This window comes from Vidua macroura, chromosome 2, assembly GCF_024509145.1.
Source record: "Vidua macroura isolate BioBank_ID:100142 chromosome 2, ASM2450914v1, whole genome shotgun sequence".
NCBI classification, from domain to species: domain Eukaryota; kingdom Metazoa; phylum Chordata; class Aves; order Passeriformes; family Viduidae; genus Vidua; species Vidua macroura.
The window spans coordinates 8977900-8995367 of record NC_071572.1 but is presented as its reverse complement, the minus strand read 5'-3'; the positions used below and the strand labels follow the sequence as shown (position 1 = coordinate 8995367).

The following is a 17468-nucleotide window of genomic DNA, read 5'->3' as shown; positions in this document are numbered from 1 at the left end:
AAATAACAACACAAAATTAAATTGTCTGTTATTACCTTGAAACTCTAAAACATACCTTCCCATGCACACCTAGATTTTTATTCCTTTAATACATAATAGATATATAAAAAACTGTTGTATCATCTGTCAACATTTGTTGAGATTACTAGCCCATAATACATAAGGACCACTAAGCTGTGATGCCAAAGGAAGAATATCATCAAAAGCAAGGAAAAGGTAAATTGTCTTTGCCTTGCCTTCTCCATCATGTCTTTGGAGCATACTCTTTAGTTAAACATGTAAAGTAAAAGCTATAGGAAATTAAAATATTCTAATAAAAAACAGATTATACTAGAAATATGTTAAGGTATTACTTGTTTAAAGAAATCCACATATTTTCCTTCTCTAAAGTTGTTACATGAATTGTTACCTTTGCAAAACATTTCAAGTGAATTGAATTTCCTTTGTGCACACACAAGGTGAATTGTCCTGTTTCTGGAGCGTTGAACCCTGGATGCCAAACAACTTCACACTCCACATCACTATAGGCCTCCACATACCCTAAATATATGTACATAATTTAGATGTTATAGCATACACATGGACAACTGTCAAATTTCATTTTGTAATTAGAAATAACATAGGCACGTAAAAGTGAAATGACCTATTACTGAATGTAAGCCTATATTTCTTAGGTGTTGAACAATCTGATGAATTAAGTAAAATTAGGTCTTGGATTCTCATGAGCATTGAATAATTTATTAGTATCTTGCAGTAAAACACACTCAAAGTTCACTGGTATTTTTAGCCATGAATTATTCTAATAGTCAACATTGAAAAGAAAAATAAAAGATACTATCTTCCTTGCAGAATAGCAACTTGAAGGAAGATCATATACACTTTTTCGCTTGCAACTGAGTCTGAATTTGTATTAGCAGAAATATCTTTTCTCAATAATCATATCACACCTAATCCAATACAGTTAGCAGTTTGTTCTTTAATAATGGAGCTCCAACATACCCCTGCAGAATATTATTTTTTAAAGAGAAGACGGTAAAAGCTATACACACATCTAACAAATACTGATCCATGTTGCAAATGCAGACTAATCCCGGATTGAATTCCATTTATGTTACTCAACCTTCATCAACATTTCAGCCAGCTTCATTCATTGCTTTTGGAAAATTTCCTATTCTGATGAGCTGTATGATGGTGCTGCCCCACTCTTGAAATGTCAGCAATCTGTGCTGAGAAAAATGTTTACGCAGCACTGCTGGCTGGGCATGAAAGCAGGGAACTGGACTGAGTGTGCATTCAGGGCAGGGCTTACACAGAGAATGCTGCTGTGGTGCTAAGCTGTGACCTGATACTGCTTTTGGGACACACTGATATTGACAGAAATCTAAAAATATAGTTTATAGCATCAGCTAAAAGTTAATCTTACTTAATAGTGTTGATATATAAGATACATACACACACTGTATTTGCATAGCATACCTCTGGTTGGCTTTATAGTAAATGCAGATTTTCTATCTCCAGTTACAGGTTTCCAAGTAAAGCTTGCAGGATGGTTTCTGGGATTGCATACCCTGACAGTTCTTCTAAACTCTGTCCCTGCTAGGCAGCCAGGAATAGGAGTCAAAATCAGTTCCCTTTTGGACAGGTGAAGTTCAAGAGGCATTGCATGTGCAACCACCAGCACATGTCCAATGTGTTGGTTGTTTATTTTGTAACTGAAACAGCTGTAACACAAAAAGATGTCTCAGTATTTTATGCACTTGTTCTGTTACAGTCAGAGTAAAATTTGCCTGAAATATAACCACTAGCAAGAAAATACTTAACAATTGAGTGTGAACATAAGACTGACAAGAGAAAGGTTTCCAATTGGTGTGCATACTACTTAAATCATGTCAGAAGTGAAGATCATCCTAAAGGATCATCAGCCTCACACAGTCATTTTGACATTAGAAAACACAGAGTTCATACTAGCAGGCTAGAGAACAGGTTTTTTTATACATTTTCCCATTATCTGCATCAAAACACCTGAGCATGGATGCGAGTGATGGAATTCTAGGCTGGAAAGAGAACAGTATTTTCCATAAAAACTTCTCTTAGCAAATACAGCATAATAACAAACTTTTTTCCCTGATGCACCTCTAGCTATATAAGGCTTTTCACAGGACAGATTCTTGTTTGTGGTGTAAAATCAAAAACAAGGAACAGTATTGTACTAGGAAAATTTTGCAACATAAAACTGCATTGATTATTGCAACGTCACCATAGATGAGTGTACAACATTAAGAATTATCATGACTACACTTTAAAATCAGCCAGGTAGTTTTTAAAAAAAAATTTACTACTGCCAAGAAATTGTGTAAATCAAGACAAATATAAAAAGCCTTACCTTTTAAACACTCCAACAGTGCTTGTCTCAAACACAACTGGAATATGAGTTTTTGTAAGAGGAGGCACCACCTGAGACAACGGAGATGTCTCCTGCAATGCTGCAGCTTCAATCTCAATTTGTATCCAAATATGAACTGACAAGTTATTGATGATGTGCAGTTCTTTGGTTGTTGTAGAATACACACAAACATCACCAAAATCTATAGTAGAAGGACCTGAATTATATAAGAAATAAGATCCTCAACATTCAAAGGTAAAAGCTAATGCAAGGAAACATAACTACTCAAATACTATGAATAAATGCTCTAGTTCTTCTAATTACAAACTTAGTCAGCTACAAAAATCCTGTAGTGGAACAAATTATCACTAAAATGTGGAAGTAAATATCATCCATTTTCTGTGAGTATTTTCAGCAGTACAAGTCAAAAGCCAGCAACATTTATTTTTTAATTGCGCTTATTTTAGTCAATTGGTAAAATAGGAAATCAGTGTGCTCACTACTAACAGGACTATTAATAACCATAAATACTTATTTTTGTTAAGCAGATATTTAAAAGGAAAAATTGCCACCAATTCACTGAAATTTTATGTATACAACCTGTTGATTTTCTCCCTAATGTGCAACCATTTGGTTTGATAACTCACATCATGTGATAATCACAGAATTATTTCAATACCTAGTTTACTGATATCACCAGTCTTTAGGTTGGTTTATTAACTTCAGTGCTCATGGCACCAATCAAACCTCTTAAAAAACTCTCAGTACTTTTTGTATTATGATGTTTATCTTGTTCTTCTTTTCCACAAGTATATCAGTTTACACTGTTACACAATTCAAGTTCTGGCTTGATCAAAATTTAAAAAAGCCCAGGAAGTACTGAAAATTTACTTTTTGCTGCAAAAAAAAAAATTACTGAAGAAAAGCTGTCTTTAAAATAGACCTCTAGCAGTAACAAGTGTTGTTAATAAGTCACTTAGAAGTTTTAGAAGGTGTTACTCCCCATCAAGAACATTATCCTGAATTTTTTTTGATGAAGGATCCTAAAGTTTTAGTTTTTGGGAGCATCAATTTTCACTGTTAATTCACAGAAATATTCTGAGTACTTCCATGAATCTTGCTGATATTAATGCTGGTCCAGGTGCTACCCACTAACAAGGCCTAAGGGGATGAGTAACTCCCACACTATGCTGTGATGATTTCTCTGTAAGAGGTTGTGATATGAGCAGTCTTCAAAGGAAACTCTTCTTCTACATGTTCATACCTAATCATATCTCAGTATTTGCTGAGAATTACAAAGCTTTAGTGAAATACTACTGTAGGTCTCAAGCTGCCTACCAAATTAAACTGTTTTCTGTTTAGGGTAAACAAGTATATTCATAAAATGTGTTACTATACATAAGTGCTTTTATAACAACTATATGCAATTCGCAACCAAATTAAAAATCTTACCAATAAATACTTGATGAAGCTGTTTGTGTGTCAAAGTTCGACTACAGTCTTCCTTCTCCTGGGCAGAAGATGGCATAGGACTAAACCAGCTCCAAACCTGTGATAAGCACAAGACACTTCCTCAGAGCAGGATCAAAATTCTTAAGATTTTTTTTATATGGTAAGCACATTATGCTCACATATTACGCAAGCATTTAACTTACTCCTTCGTTTGTAGATTTGGAAACAATTGCTGCCAATTTTCGACTAGTTAACATGCCATTGTCATCTAAAGGAAGCATTTTGGGCTGTGGCTTCTCGATGGGAAGCTCTTTGATTGAGATGTTTGGTGACTTAAGACCTTCAGCTGGTTTAATGCCTATGCTCACAGGATTGTTATAAATACAAAACTGCCTACAGGGAAGGAAAAAAAAGAATGTGGAAATCTAAAAGTATGAGCATTCCATGATCTAAATATTAAATTATTTAATATTTTTAAACAAAACAATTAATATTTTAAGTAGGAATATTTCATTATTTAAAAAACCCTCAAGCACAGAAAATACCTTGAAAATACTTTTATTGTTTTGGTTTTTACTGTAAGGTAAGTCTAGAGGACCAGTCAGATTAAAGAATTGAATCTGCTTCAGTGCACAGAATATATAGTAAGTTACATACTGAATCTGTTACTTGGGGTGAGCTAGCAATCCTAGTTGGAAATACATACTTATTATATAAAGAAAATCCAAAATAATCAATGTTATTTTTTTCCTATTAACCATAACCAAGTATTCTTAAAACGTCACATTTTAATTTAAGATCACTTTAAGATTAACTTCAAGTGCCCTGACTCTATCCCTACATTTCACCCTACATTTAGACACTTTTTATGTGTCTAAATACTTGAAACAAACAGGTTTTGAATGCATTATAAATGAAAGTCCCAAGATCATAAGCATATTGGCATGGGATAAATTTATGTATATAATCAGTGACACTAAATTAATTCTGCACATATGTTCATATATTTTGTGTATGAGCCTAAAGAATTTATTTACCCTTTAAACTAAGTCTTACCTAGCAGCCTTTTTTTCTAAACGACGCTGTCTTAAACGAGAAATGAAGTGTACATAGTGTTTCTTATTTTCTTCTCTTAACAGTCGTTCAGAGTCAGTATAAGCAAATTCTGGGTCTACGTAATTATATCTTTCAGTCTTTGTGAAAATAGTCCTAAATATTTAAAGAGAACTGTAGTTTCATTATACATGTATAATGATACTGGGTCTTGTTAGAATGAAAACATAATTGATTTTGATACATATATATTTCATTCCATTCTTTTAATCCCAGCTGATTATTAATACTTGACTTTGTAAAGGCAACCATAAAAATGAAATATTGCAAGTGTAATAGCTACATTTGTAGCTTCACATAAGAAAACTCAATAAATTTATGTGCAAGAGACTCAAGAATGCAATGAATTTTAAAGTACTTTCAGTCTGTAAAAAACTCAGCAAAATGTCATATGAGTAACCAATCTTGATCTACTATATGATATATATAAATGTGTGTATTTAAATATTAGATTCACGTAATTTTTACCTGTACTTTTTATTCCATTCACTAGGCCTAAGGCTGGCTGCACGATCATTGGGAAAGGCTATAAGCGCGTCATCCTCACAATTCCTGTTTTTCCGATGAGTATGTATTTGTGTTTGGGTTGATTTAAGGATTGCCACAGGTGCTGTATCACTGAGCTGTCCTGTGCCACGAACTACAAACTGTCCAGTTGCATTGGAAATCAAGGGTGTTAGACCTTGAAATTAAAAAAAACAAAACAAAACAAAACAAAACAAACTTAAACTAATATTTTCTAAACAAAATTCAAAGTATTAGAAAATATATCTAATTTACAATGGTCTACCCATACCCAGCAGCACAACAGTCAGTCACCCATCCCACAGTGTTTTCCTCAGACAAGAGGGAAGAAGCCATTCACATCATGCCAAGAGCCAAATGCTTCCCTTGGCCTGGATCACAGAAACAAACACCAGAGCTCAAACCAACTGTGTCCAGCTGTGATGCTGTCTTGCACAGACACATCATCAGACACTCAGAGCTGCCTGTCACAACAGCAATCACAGTGTCCCAAAGCCATCTTAAGGGCTGCAAACAGAGGCATGAATTTTGACAAAACCTCCCAAGCTGGAACTACTAAAAAGACAGGTCAGTTCTTTTTCACTCTAGTTTTAGAAAAGCATATATACATGAACATTAAAAAGTAAACTATGGCAGAAATAAGGTCAAACTTCAACTGCCCTTTCCTTCCTCACTTGCAAAAAAAAAAAAAAAATTGATCATTAAACATATTTTTAACCCACTTTAGTCTTACTTTAATCCACCAACAAAAAATCAAAAAGTACTTTCCATCTTCTAAGTCATAAGAGTGATTACAACTTTCACTGGCCAGAAAGGCACAGCTTGCAAGAAGCTTCATTCTAGTCTCTCCCCTAGCTTCACCTGAATACAGAGACACAACTACACATACTCATCCACAGACACTGGGAGAAGGTAACAGGAAGATATAGAACCATCTAGAAAAGGATCTTAAAAAAAAACAAAAACATTTTTCCTCCAAACTTCAATGAAGCTTAAAAGCAAAATGCAGATATCCCTCGTGAAGTTTTTATAAACCTGTAAATAGGACCAGAACTGGGACATCAATAGAGCAAATGGTAGACAAGAGCATGTACAAAGCCTGAAAAAAAACTGAAAAGTACATTAAGTCTTTGATCCAAAAAATACACTTCTTCTAATTGGATTTCTGAAGCAGGAAAACTAAAGGAGCTCTGGATTTCAAAAATAAAACAAAGAAATTGCCAAACTTCATTTTTTCATCAAACCGTGGTTGATAGCCATGGATTGGAAATACTTTCCTGAAAGTAGGAGGAATGCCCACTGGTTTATCAAACATTCTAGTACTTGTAGGCAGAACGGTATCTTATAATTTCTTTCCAGTAACTTTCAGTTTTTACTCCCCCACAATGGAAAAAATGGGTATTGCCTTCCTGTTTCTCATTAGGGAGTACGTCTCAAGGTGGCAGCAGCAAAAGAGAATTCAAGTTCCCCTCCTGCTCTACACACAGCCACCACATGCACCAGTGCACAGATCAGGAGATTGCACTGGTGCTGCAGAGGCTGCAGCACATTTGATGTTAGAAAAAAATCACGTTTGCAATGACAGGTTTATAATCCAGTGACAGCTGAGTCAATCTACCACAAAGTGGCTGTTCATGGAAAACATTTGGAACACAAAGAACAAACTACAGAATAATTATTGGATATCCTGAAAGACTCTTTATGCTGGCACATGAGGCTTCACGGGATGGGAAGAGTCAGTGGACACAGGAGCTTTAGCAGGCTGTATGAACTGGCAAATTCATCTGGCAGTAGCAACTTTGAATCAATGAAGAATTTTCTGTTATCTTTCCTAGTTCTTCCTGTGTTTTACATATCTCTCAATTTACTCCTGAAACATCTTAGCACTGTGCAGAGGCATCACTTGCAAAAACTGAACCTTATAAATGTCAGATAACCATATGATGAAAACTTATGCTTTAATAGTTCAATTTTTTGATAAAATTATGGGAGGGTGTACCATTATTTTAGCCGTTGTTTTGCAGTCTTATGGGACATATAACTGAGACATACTACTGTATGGGACATACAACTGAGCATTCCCTCCAGTCCCAAAGAGATATTACTTTTCACAAGCAAACTAAAAATAGTAAAAAATTCACTTTTAAAATGCTAAAAATGTGCTTTTAGAACACTTTATCACTTGTCACTTACGTTTTTAGCATCTTACCAGGATTAACTGTGAATACAATGCTTGTGTGTTTAGATTTGCACACACCATGTAAGGTCAAATATATTTGATGAAAGGGTTTTGTCTTCAAAACAGCTACATTATTTTTATCTACTCCTGTACCCATGATATCAATAATTTGCTTCATGTCAAATGTTCCTATTTGATGTGGAGAAAATGAAATGATCACTTCCTGGAAAAGAAAACTCATTATGAGACATATGAAACAATAAAGAGTCAAGTTTTATGTAATTCTCTATATGATTGAGTCCCTAAGCCACTTCTCTCCACACTTACCTCTAAGACAAGTATTCAAAATAGAGTTTCCAGAATATGCCAAGAGGCACGCAAAAATTAGCAATATAAGGTAACATAAAAATGTGACAGATCAAAACGCAACGAAGTCTTATTTGTTCACTTCTGAGAGATATCTTGTGCCCTGACTTATTGGTTTGGGAAATTGTAAATGTTTCCATATTTGACTTACTATTTAGCAAAATTTCTTCCATTAAAAGAAATTTTATCTTACTTGAGTATTTGTGATTTACTGAAACAAATTAAAAGTATCTTTCAAAAATACCTGCGTATAAATCAATCTTCTCAAATGAGTAAAATAAAAAAAAATTACAGATAGGAAAACCCATGTAAAGTTGCCAATCTTATTTCCTAATTTAAAACAGTATTTGTTGCTTCCAGGAGTAGGGAAAGAACATTAAGGGACTGTAAAAAAAATGTATTTGGCTGATATTAAAAGCCATTGCTACTGAAATGAAATTCCTCTGGTTTACTTTCAAGAAATTCCATTGCTAAACACTGTGAAATAATCTGCACTGTTACATAACCTAAGAGAAAAGAGGGAGTTACCTTTTCAGAATTTTTTTTAAGTTTTCCTCTTGCAGGAGAAATACTGAAGTGAGCAGTCTTGTGGAATCTGAACGTTACTGGAAGGAACTTGGATTCATTTTTCATTGTGCACACAACTTGTGCTTGTTCCCCCAAATAACAGTCCTCAAAATTAATTACTGTTCCTGGCTTAAAAGTTAATATCACAGGAAACCCAGAACCAGTCAAAGCTAAGTCCACGTGATGAGAATGACTCCCTGCATTAGACAAACACAAAAATGAGCAAACAAACAAAATCCCTCTCACACCCATTATCTCACTAACAGGAAAGTCATGCTGTAGTTGTACAGTCACAAAAACAAAATAATGCTACAAACCAGTATGTTTTATAATGCAGTTTTTAAAAACCTAACACAGAGATCCTTACTTCTGTTAGATAATGCATTCCCTCAGTAAGAAAGTTGAGGATGAACAAACATGGACTTGAAAATGCACAAAACTGGTATTACAAAAGTGTTAGTGACTTGCAAATTACCGGGGGTGCTTTATTTCCTTCAAATATTTACATTTATAATTATTATAATTTTTATTAAAGTGATAGGTGTTCATTCATGACATATATAAATCCCTCCTTTCTACTCACTGTTCACAAAGGTTTTAGTGCTGAAGCATTCAAGATGCAAGTTAATTTGTGTTGATATAAACAAACAAACAAAGCAAGTGTACCATAAAACTATTAAGATAACCAAGAATTTTTTTTTAAGTTTAAGAAGTCAAGATATACAGTTTTATCATCCTTGTATACATTTCTGACGGTGACTATCCATTTCTAACATACTTGTGGTTGCTGTGGCACCACCACTGATGTTCTGCAGCCAGCTACCTCTCTTCCCAACAGTTTCAAATCTCAGAAACAGGACATAATCTTGAACCAGTGATGCATCATTCACTTCAAAGTCTCTTTCAAACTTTCTGTAAGAGTCACAATCTCAAGTTAAAAGATGGTAAAAAAAAAAATAAACCTCCAAACCCAACCCACAAGAAATCAAGACGTATTTTTAACATCCATTCTGGCTTCTTTGTTGTCAGTAATCGCTTGAATAAATTATGTTTATACTTCCTTTCAGAAAATGCAAATAATAACAAATTTAAGCTCATCAGTATTTCTGTGCTTATTTATACTGCTAATTTGATATCTTTTCCAGTCTATAACAGTTTTCTAAACTAATATCACATGCATAATAACTACCTGCATTGGATTTAAGTAAGGGAAAATGGCAAAAGTGCGTTTGCTTTTTCTTTTCCTTATCCAAGAAGAAATGTTTCTTTATGTTTAGTTTTGGATTTTGTTTTAAGGTTTTTTTTAAATGAGATGACAGCTCTCCAAATGCTTCACTCTCTTGATGCAAAATCAAGAGAGTAGCAAAATCTAATAAAATTCTTTTTCTCACAAAACCATCTTAACAATTCTTGGTCCAAATACACCCTTAGGGTATTATAAAACATAAAATCATAGAAACACTTCAGGCTTTACTTTCTTATCAGAATCACAAAAAGAAACTTCTTTTAACACACATAAATACATAAGAAGTTACTCAAATATTTTGCAGACATACTATCTCAAAATTTTCTCTAACACAGCTCTTGCAAAACAGTATAGACCAACCAACTTGTGCGTGCATTTAATTGGTATCACTCACTCACTTTGGACTAAAGCAGAGTGTAATCAAAGATTTTTCATAAGGCTGCAAAGTTCCTTGATTTGGAACACAGAAGATCATGGTGGAAACATCTACATCTTTAGTTTTCAGGCCTAAGTCATGTAAAACAGCATCTGTAGTCCCCTGAAGATCTGTCCCCTAAAAAAAAAAATCAAAATATGGAATAATTCAGCTTGTTCTGCTTTCCCTTTTGTGTTTTTTTTTTCCTACACATACATTTTCACATATAACAAATAGAAAGACATAATATAGGAAATAGCAGTCACATAGTTACACAGCATATGGCTAATTAACCAATTTTTAAATCAATTTCATGTCAATGTCTTGAATTCTCTTTTTTAAACACGATTCCCAGATTATTTCACTATCTGAGAAAAACAAGTGAAATCACAGATTATTAATATCTTAGAACTCAAATTGTATTTTGATAAGTCCTAGTAAATAATAATTGAAAAACTCAATTCCAGGGTTAAATTGAAATTAAAAGCGTGTTGGTTGGACACACATTTCAGAAAGCCCATTGACCAGGAAATAGTATGACATAGTAAACAATACTAGAAGATGAATGTTGAGAAAAAAAAACGCAAAAGCAGAAATGAAAACAAGTTTTTGACTAAAATAAAAACTAGAGGAGTTTCTTACCATCTCTCCTCCAATGGCATTGTCTTCCAGTACTGCTACCCAGTCCATACACTCAGGGCTTTCATTGTATAAATATATTTGTTCTGTCTTTGAAGTCCCAAAGTAAAGAGGTCCAAAGTTAATGCACTTCAGTACTTTTCCACAATTTACTCCAAGAACTTTAAGAACTTGTTCAACCACAACACCTTTGATCCAAACTTCAGTGCAGCCACGACTTTCCAACTCCACTCTGCCAGTTAGATCAGCAAGCAGCAACAGAAAACACAGAGAAGAGTTAGAAATAATCCATTTGGTTAATTTGTTTTAATTAGTATCTCTGCCAAAAAAGAAAAAATTACCCAGTCCAAGCATTCAAATCACTATTTCCATAGATAAATGAAGTGGGAGAGCAGGGCAAGTGAGCATGTCCTTGATAATGCCCTACAGGAATATCACCAATCAGGAAAAATCACACATGACATGGAGGAGTTTTGGGTTTGATTTGGTTTTCCAACTTTTTTAAATGTTGGAAACTATAGGAGTAACAACTGCAAAGAATCAGGAGGTGTCCACAGACAACTTACATGCCTCTTATCCCTCAGAGTCTTTGCATCTAAATATCAATTTTAGCATATAATACCTAATTTTCTTGTAGGGAACAGGAGCTAGAAGTTCATCTGAAGAAGCATGAAAGAACTGCAGCTATTCCTACCTGGAAGCTTGATTTTGATGATTCCAAAAATCACCAAAACAAAACACCCAACAAATCAACCTCTCCCTAGTCCCACACTGCCCAGAGAGGTTGTGGACTCCCCACCACTGGAAGTGTTCAGGGACAGACTGGATGGGCTGTGAGCAACCTGGGCTGGTGGAAAGTCCCAGCCCATGGCAGAGGGGTTGGAAATACAGGATTTTAGAGTCCCTTCCAAGCCAAACCATGCTGGGATTCTAGGATTCTGTAAGATATGTATTTAAAAGCAATCTGCTCCAGTGTCGCAAATACATTCCATTCAGTGAAAGTAAGATAATCCAAAGAACACCAAAAATTTTCTGAGACTCCTGAAACACACAGAGTTAACAGAAAACATGCACTTACTGAAGGTAAGAAAATTAAGGAATACAGGATGTGCAGGAAAGTAAAAGATACAAAAGCTCCTGGTTATTTTTATTCTGAGAAATGTGCAAACATCCCAGAGCATTACAAATTATAACAGATTTTTATTAACACAGCCAGGTATACAATTTATCACTTTTCTGTGGAGGTAATATAAAAATCAAATTAATTTAATAAAACTAAATACTGAAGACAGCAACTGACAGTTAGGAACTTTATTTTTTTAGATAAACAGTCATAGTAAAGATAAGAATTAATAACAGACAAAAATAGAATTTATAGAGCTGTATTTCTTCAGTCATACACTCACTTCATCATTTCTTTGATGGCTCCAGGTACATCTGTGCAGATATCCACTTCAATTTTCCTTACAGATTTTGGCTTTACAACTCCTCTGGCAGGTTTAATGTTAAGCAGGACAACCCCATCATATAATATTCTAAATACACCTAAAAAAACCCAGAGCAATCAACAGAATGCTATACAATATAAAGCTGTAGATTTAGATGCTTCTATTACACACTTGAAATTATACAACACATAATGCAAATATTCAAAAGCAGTGTATCTTTCTATGAAAACAGGAAACATAGACAATCTTTTTACAAGCTATTTCTAAGCATCATCATTTCCAGGATTTCTTTAATTATTACACCCATATGTCCAATTTGATTTTGCAAGCTGAGATTGTAACAGGAAAGGTACTCATATTCCAAACAAAAGTGACTGTATCATGAAGTAGCTGTAAATAACACCTTCAAGATATACAAAACTCTAAGAGGCTACAGTAGCTAAAAAGTTAAGGGCATACTGCAGGGTAACAACAGCTCCTATGATTTGGTCCATACCAAACACAAGTTACTGCAGAAGGGAACAGTATATATTTCTAGGTTATACAAGTATTTTTTAAACTGTGAAAAAACCCAGTATTTAACCAACAACATTAATTATCTGACATTATATAATAAAAACAAAGAAATTGTTTCAAATGTACAAAAAATGCACTCTTTGATTTAATATGAAAGATTATCTCTGTTATGAGATGAGAAGCAGGAACAAAGGACTCCTCTAGTGCATGGAATGACAGATGAAATGCAATCCTTGAGCCTCAGGCCAGCACAGAGCACTTCCTGTTCACAGAGTTTACATGCTGCCTGTTACTGTGACCTGCTGTGTTATGATTCACAGACCCTACAAAAACACAGATTCAGCTGCTCTTCCCTTGTCTGTCCCCAAGACATCCTCTACTAATCATCACCTTCTTTCTAATTTTCACCCAATCCTATAAAACTCCACCATGCAGCCTGCATGTACCATGCAACAGAGTTTGTAACTGGAAATAGTTCCCTACACAATATGAAAAGAATAATTATCATACAACCTAGTTGTAGAACTGTGTGTATATATGTATATATACACTACATCTTTAAGATTAACTGGCTAGGAAAAACACCCACAATAATTTCTCCTTTTACTTCATGGAAAAAAAAATTAAAATATTTGCTTCTGAAAAGATTCTTCTTCATCTATACAGAAATTTGTCCTTTTTTTTTTTTAACATTGCAACTCTGTGTTTCTGTAATCATGTATTTTCTCTTGTTAAAATATCTCATATGAAAATCTAGGAGAGAAATCTTTCCACAATTTTGGCCTAACGCAAAAAAAAGATAGCCTTTAATGTAAAAAGCAGCAGTACAAATGAGGAACAAAAATAATTAAATGCCTTAAATTTCTTGTTTGAAACTCAGCATAGTTGCTACACTGCCTCTGGAGAAAGGAGTCTGCAACTTTGTCCAGTGCAAAAGGCAGTCAAACAGGTTATTTGGATCATGCAAGCATTCTTAAACTCCTTTGTCCATGTTTCTTGCTCTCCTTGGAACAGCTGCCAACAGAAATTTAAGGATGTGCCTGTTGTAAAAGCTGCAGGATTTCAAAAGCTATGGCAGCAAGATAAAAGGCCTCTCATTATCTTCTAGCAACAAATACAATTCAATTCCCATCACAGAGGACTTCAGCTCGGGAAGTTCAGGGCACTTGCAGTTGTTTATTCAAGAGACAGGTCTGGGGATCACAGAAGCACAAAGCAAGAGCAGACGTGATTTGCTGCTCTCTATGCTGGGCACACTAAGGCAATGAGCAACTATTATTTTTGCATCTTCCAAATGGGACTCAAAAGTAGAGAACTCATAAAATTTTCAATGTTCTGAAGTATTTTTTCTTTCCTAAATGGAAATACAGTACTGGCTATATAAAAAATGGGCCACGTACAACACCTGCAGCTACAATACTCATAATCCGCATGACCCAAAATCCCAGTTAATTGCTACTTGGTCACTGAAGTGTTAACTTGTATAAAATTACTTTTTCAATAAAGTATAATATTTGTATGATTTAATGCATATTAAATATTTACCTGAAATTGTTCCATGGTTAGAAATACTAATCTCTTTAGTAACTAGTTTATTGTTTGCAGTCATTTCACCAAAATTAACCTCTGACTCTATCTCCAGATCACAGTATGGAATCAATCTGCAGAGAAAAGACAACATAATATTTCCCAAAACTTGAAAATACCTTTGCATTTTAAAAGAAATTTGATTAAGCACTCCAGTGGAAGAGAGTTCTCCTTTTGTATTAGTTCTCCTGTCAAGGTTTTGGCAATTTACTTCAGCACTACAGCAGACACAGGGGAGATCTAAAAGATAGGTACTTATCTACCAGACTGTTTAATGGCTCAGTATTCTAACTTTAAAACCATACAGCTATAAACTATATAAACAATTAATCAAAACTGAATGCACACATTTCTACTTCATTTTAAATACTTAATTACAGTACTTGAAGTAAAACTATACTGAGTTAGTTGCATCACAAAATAAGACCAAATAATTCACCATAATTCATTATGAGCTGCCTGAACTAAAAGCAGAGTTTACACTTTTTTGTTTGATACATACTTTATGTGACTTCAACAATAGACAGAAGTGGGTAATGACACAAGCCATGAGCTATTTCTATTATTTAAGAACCTCAGCCAGTGAGATGACATCACTGTATTGAGTACTTTTTAGCCGTAATGAAGAGATCACGTCTCAGGAAACTTGTATTTTAAAAGTCTCCAATTTTTAATACAATGACATCTGTGATCTCACATAAACTGTGTTTCAAATCAATTGGAATTTTACATCAGCACAGCAGTCTATCTCCTCTTAACCACAAATAGGAACATGCAGGAACAATTCCATCTCCTGATCTGTGTCACAACACTGTGCAGAAGAAATAAGGGAGAAGAAAAATAAATATATTTGATCAAGTGAGGTAGATCCTGCCCAAATACTCTACTGCATAAAGGGGAGGGGGAAGGAACAGAGAAAAAAATTAATCAAGAAATGCCACAGCAGAATTTGCTTTCAGGAGTTTCAATACACTTTTTCATTCTCTTTGATAATTAATTGTAATGTAAAAAATAGTTTAGTAAATTCTTGAAAGACATGATGCTAGACCAACAGGATGTCGCAAGAAAAGAAAATAAATTAAAAATAGGAGTCAGCTATTAAAGCTAGAATACACTCAAAAAATTGTAAAAATTTTATTTTCCAAGTATCCAGATAGTCTTACAAGAAGCTTTACTGGAAGAATGAAACAGAAGTATTTCTCCTCTCAAGATCCAAGTATCTCCTTTCCCAAGTGGACAGAAATAAGCATATATTCAAAATGCAATGAGATTTTCTAATAGATACAGACCTGCAAAAAGCAGGTAGTCAAGTTAAAAGGTTGGGGGCTAGTGTTGTAATACAGTGGGAGGTTTATTTGTTTGCTTTGGTTTGCTGGTTGGGGTTTTTCCATGAAGCTGGAATTTACTGCTTTTGCATGACACAATATACATTTTGGAAAGCACTGATTGAAAGGAATCAAAGTATACTTGTTTTTCCAAACACACACACACAAAAAAAAAATTATTAAAGCATGTCAACATTTCCCCCACAAAAGACATTTAAACATGAAGATGTGAAATACTTTAATCTGTTGCAAGTCCTTTTCAGAAAGGAGTCACCAGTAGCATTATCATCCTAAGTGGTTTTTACCTTCACAATAACAGTCTGATAAAAATTTTCAAAAATCCTTGAACAAGTGACATTGCTCTAAAACATGCACCTTATTTTTAGAATTAGGCAAGATATGTTTCATTGTAATCCAGATTTGCAACTGTTATTAACAATTACTGTAAAATCTTATATATCAGTGGTTCAGAATGAACAGAGCACATTAAGAGTAGTTGTTGACTTAATTGTCTAGTAATACAGCATTCAAAATTATCATAACAAAGTTAGAATAAGGCAAAACTAAAAATCCAGACTCTCTGTGGTTTTAGAGAGATATCACCCCAATGAATTTCTTACCCGTGTGCTGCTCTGCAAAAAAAAAAAGAAAAATCTTTCTTTTGTAAGAAAGCTTACTGTTTGCTTTCCATGCAATTGTCAGACTAATTACAAAGCCATAACTGACATGTAGAAGTAAACTTCCCACAAGATTAAACTGTAAATATTAACAGCAGTTCATGAGCTTTTGAATATCATACCCAAGCACAGGGATATGAACTACGTCATCATCTATTAAAAGAGTTAGTTTATCCTGAAGATCTTCTGCACACTTGGGAGTATATTCCACAACAGCTTTAACCTGAAGTCCAGATGCAATGGGTTTTTCTGGATTTTCCACAATCAATTTAAACTGCAATTAAAAAAAAAAAAAAGGGTTTTAATTGTTATGCATTTCTAGATTAAGAAGGATTAACATGTAGTTTATTTTCAGTACAATACAAAGTTTGATTTAAAACTTACCATGAACTTAAATGCAGGACTTTATAATTTCACTTCCCTATTTACTGAAGTTCAGACTTTTACAGAAAAAGAGAAAGACAGAATGAATTAGCAAAATTTTCTGGTCTTTCCAAGAGATCTCCAGATTTTCCTACTATTGCAAAAAAACCTTCTGAAGCAACACAAAATTAAATCAGCTATTACTCAGTTAAGAATACTTTTAGTGCCTGAGAAAGTAACAAGGATTAAGTTTCAGTTCAAAGCAGCAACAAAAGGGGACAGGTAAGAGTTTCCTCTAGGTCTGACTGACATCAACAGAAAGTCTCACTGCTCATTGAAAATCTGCTTGAAAAGCCCAAGGCACCTCCAGTGCTGGGAGTCAAATGAAAGAGAAAAAATCCAGAAGGACTGAAAATACTCTTTCCTCTCTCAAAAAAAATTATATTGGACTTGTTGTCAGGAAGCATCTGTTTAAATGAAACACCTCCCACACCTTTCCTTGAACAGAAGACACAACCCACTAGCACACAGAGGAAAATCCAGCATTTCCCACATTCCTCAGAAAGCCTCAAAGTAAAGTCTAGAGCTTCTCTGGTGCTTCAGTCTCCTTAAAATTCACATTACCCCATGCACAGTGGGCTTCTGCTCTTTATGTCCAATTTAAATA

General features: G+C 34.4%; 2 protein-coding genes across 12 annotated transcripts in view; one reads left to right on the top strand and one right to left on the bottom strand.

Moving 5' to 3' along the window:
* XK (X-linked Kx blood group antigen, Kell and VPS13A binding protein) overlaps nucleotides 1-17468 on the top strand; it is a 280007-nt gene that overhangs the window by 102252 nt on the left and 160287 nt on the right. The gene's annotated exons all lie outside the window — the stretch shown is intronic.
* The window catches only part of CFAP47 (cilia and flagella associated protein 47), a 348805-nt gene that overhangs the window by 329391 nt on the left and 1946 nt on the right, over nucleotides 1-17468 (bottom strand). For 8 of the 11 annotated variants that reach the window (XM_053971830.1, XM_053971838.1, XM_053971829.1 and 5 more), the window contains exons 2-16: nucleotides 16561-16712; nucleotides 14395-14510; nucleotides 12292-12430; nucleotides 10889-11117; nucleotides 10230-10384; nucleotides 9364-9497; nucleotides 8547-8782; nucleotides 7683-7875; nucleotides 5417-5630; nucleotides 4892-5044; nucleotides 4039-4228; nucleotides 3836-3932; nucleotides 2384-2600; nucleotides 1477-1721; nucleotides 410-540 (exon numbers count right to left, since the gene is read on the bottom strand). In XM_053971830.1, the coding sequence (XP_053827805.1) occupies nucleotides 410-540; nucleotides 1477-1721; nucleotides 2384-2600; nucleotides 3836-3932; nucleotides 4039-4228; nucleotides 4892-5044; nucleotides 5417-5630; nucleotides 7683-7875; nucleotides 8547-8782; nucleotides 9364-9497; nucleotides 10230-10384; nucleotides 10889-11117; nucleotides 12292-12430; nucleotides 14395-14510; nucleotides 16561-16712 (2601 nt within the window). Of the gene's footprint in view, nucleotides 1-409; nucleotides 541-1476; nucleotides 1722-2383; nucleotides 2601-3835; nucleotides 3933-4038; nucleotides 4229-4891; nucleotides 5045-5416; nucleotides 5631-7682; nucleotides 7876-8546; nucleotides 8783-9363; nucleotides 9498-10229; nucleotides 10385-10888; nucleotides 11118-12291; nucleotides 12431-14394; nucleotides 14511-16560; nucleotides 16713-16822; nucleotides 16879-17468 lie in introns of those variants that run through there. The other 3 variants (XM_053971832.1, XM_053971836.1, XM_053971835.1) reach the window with 1 other exon arrangement.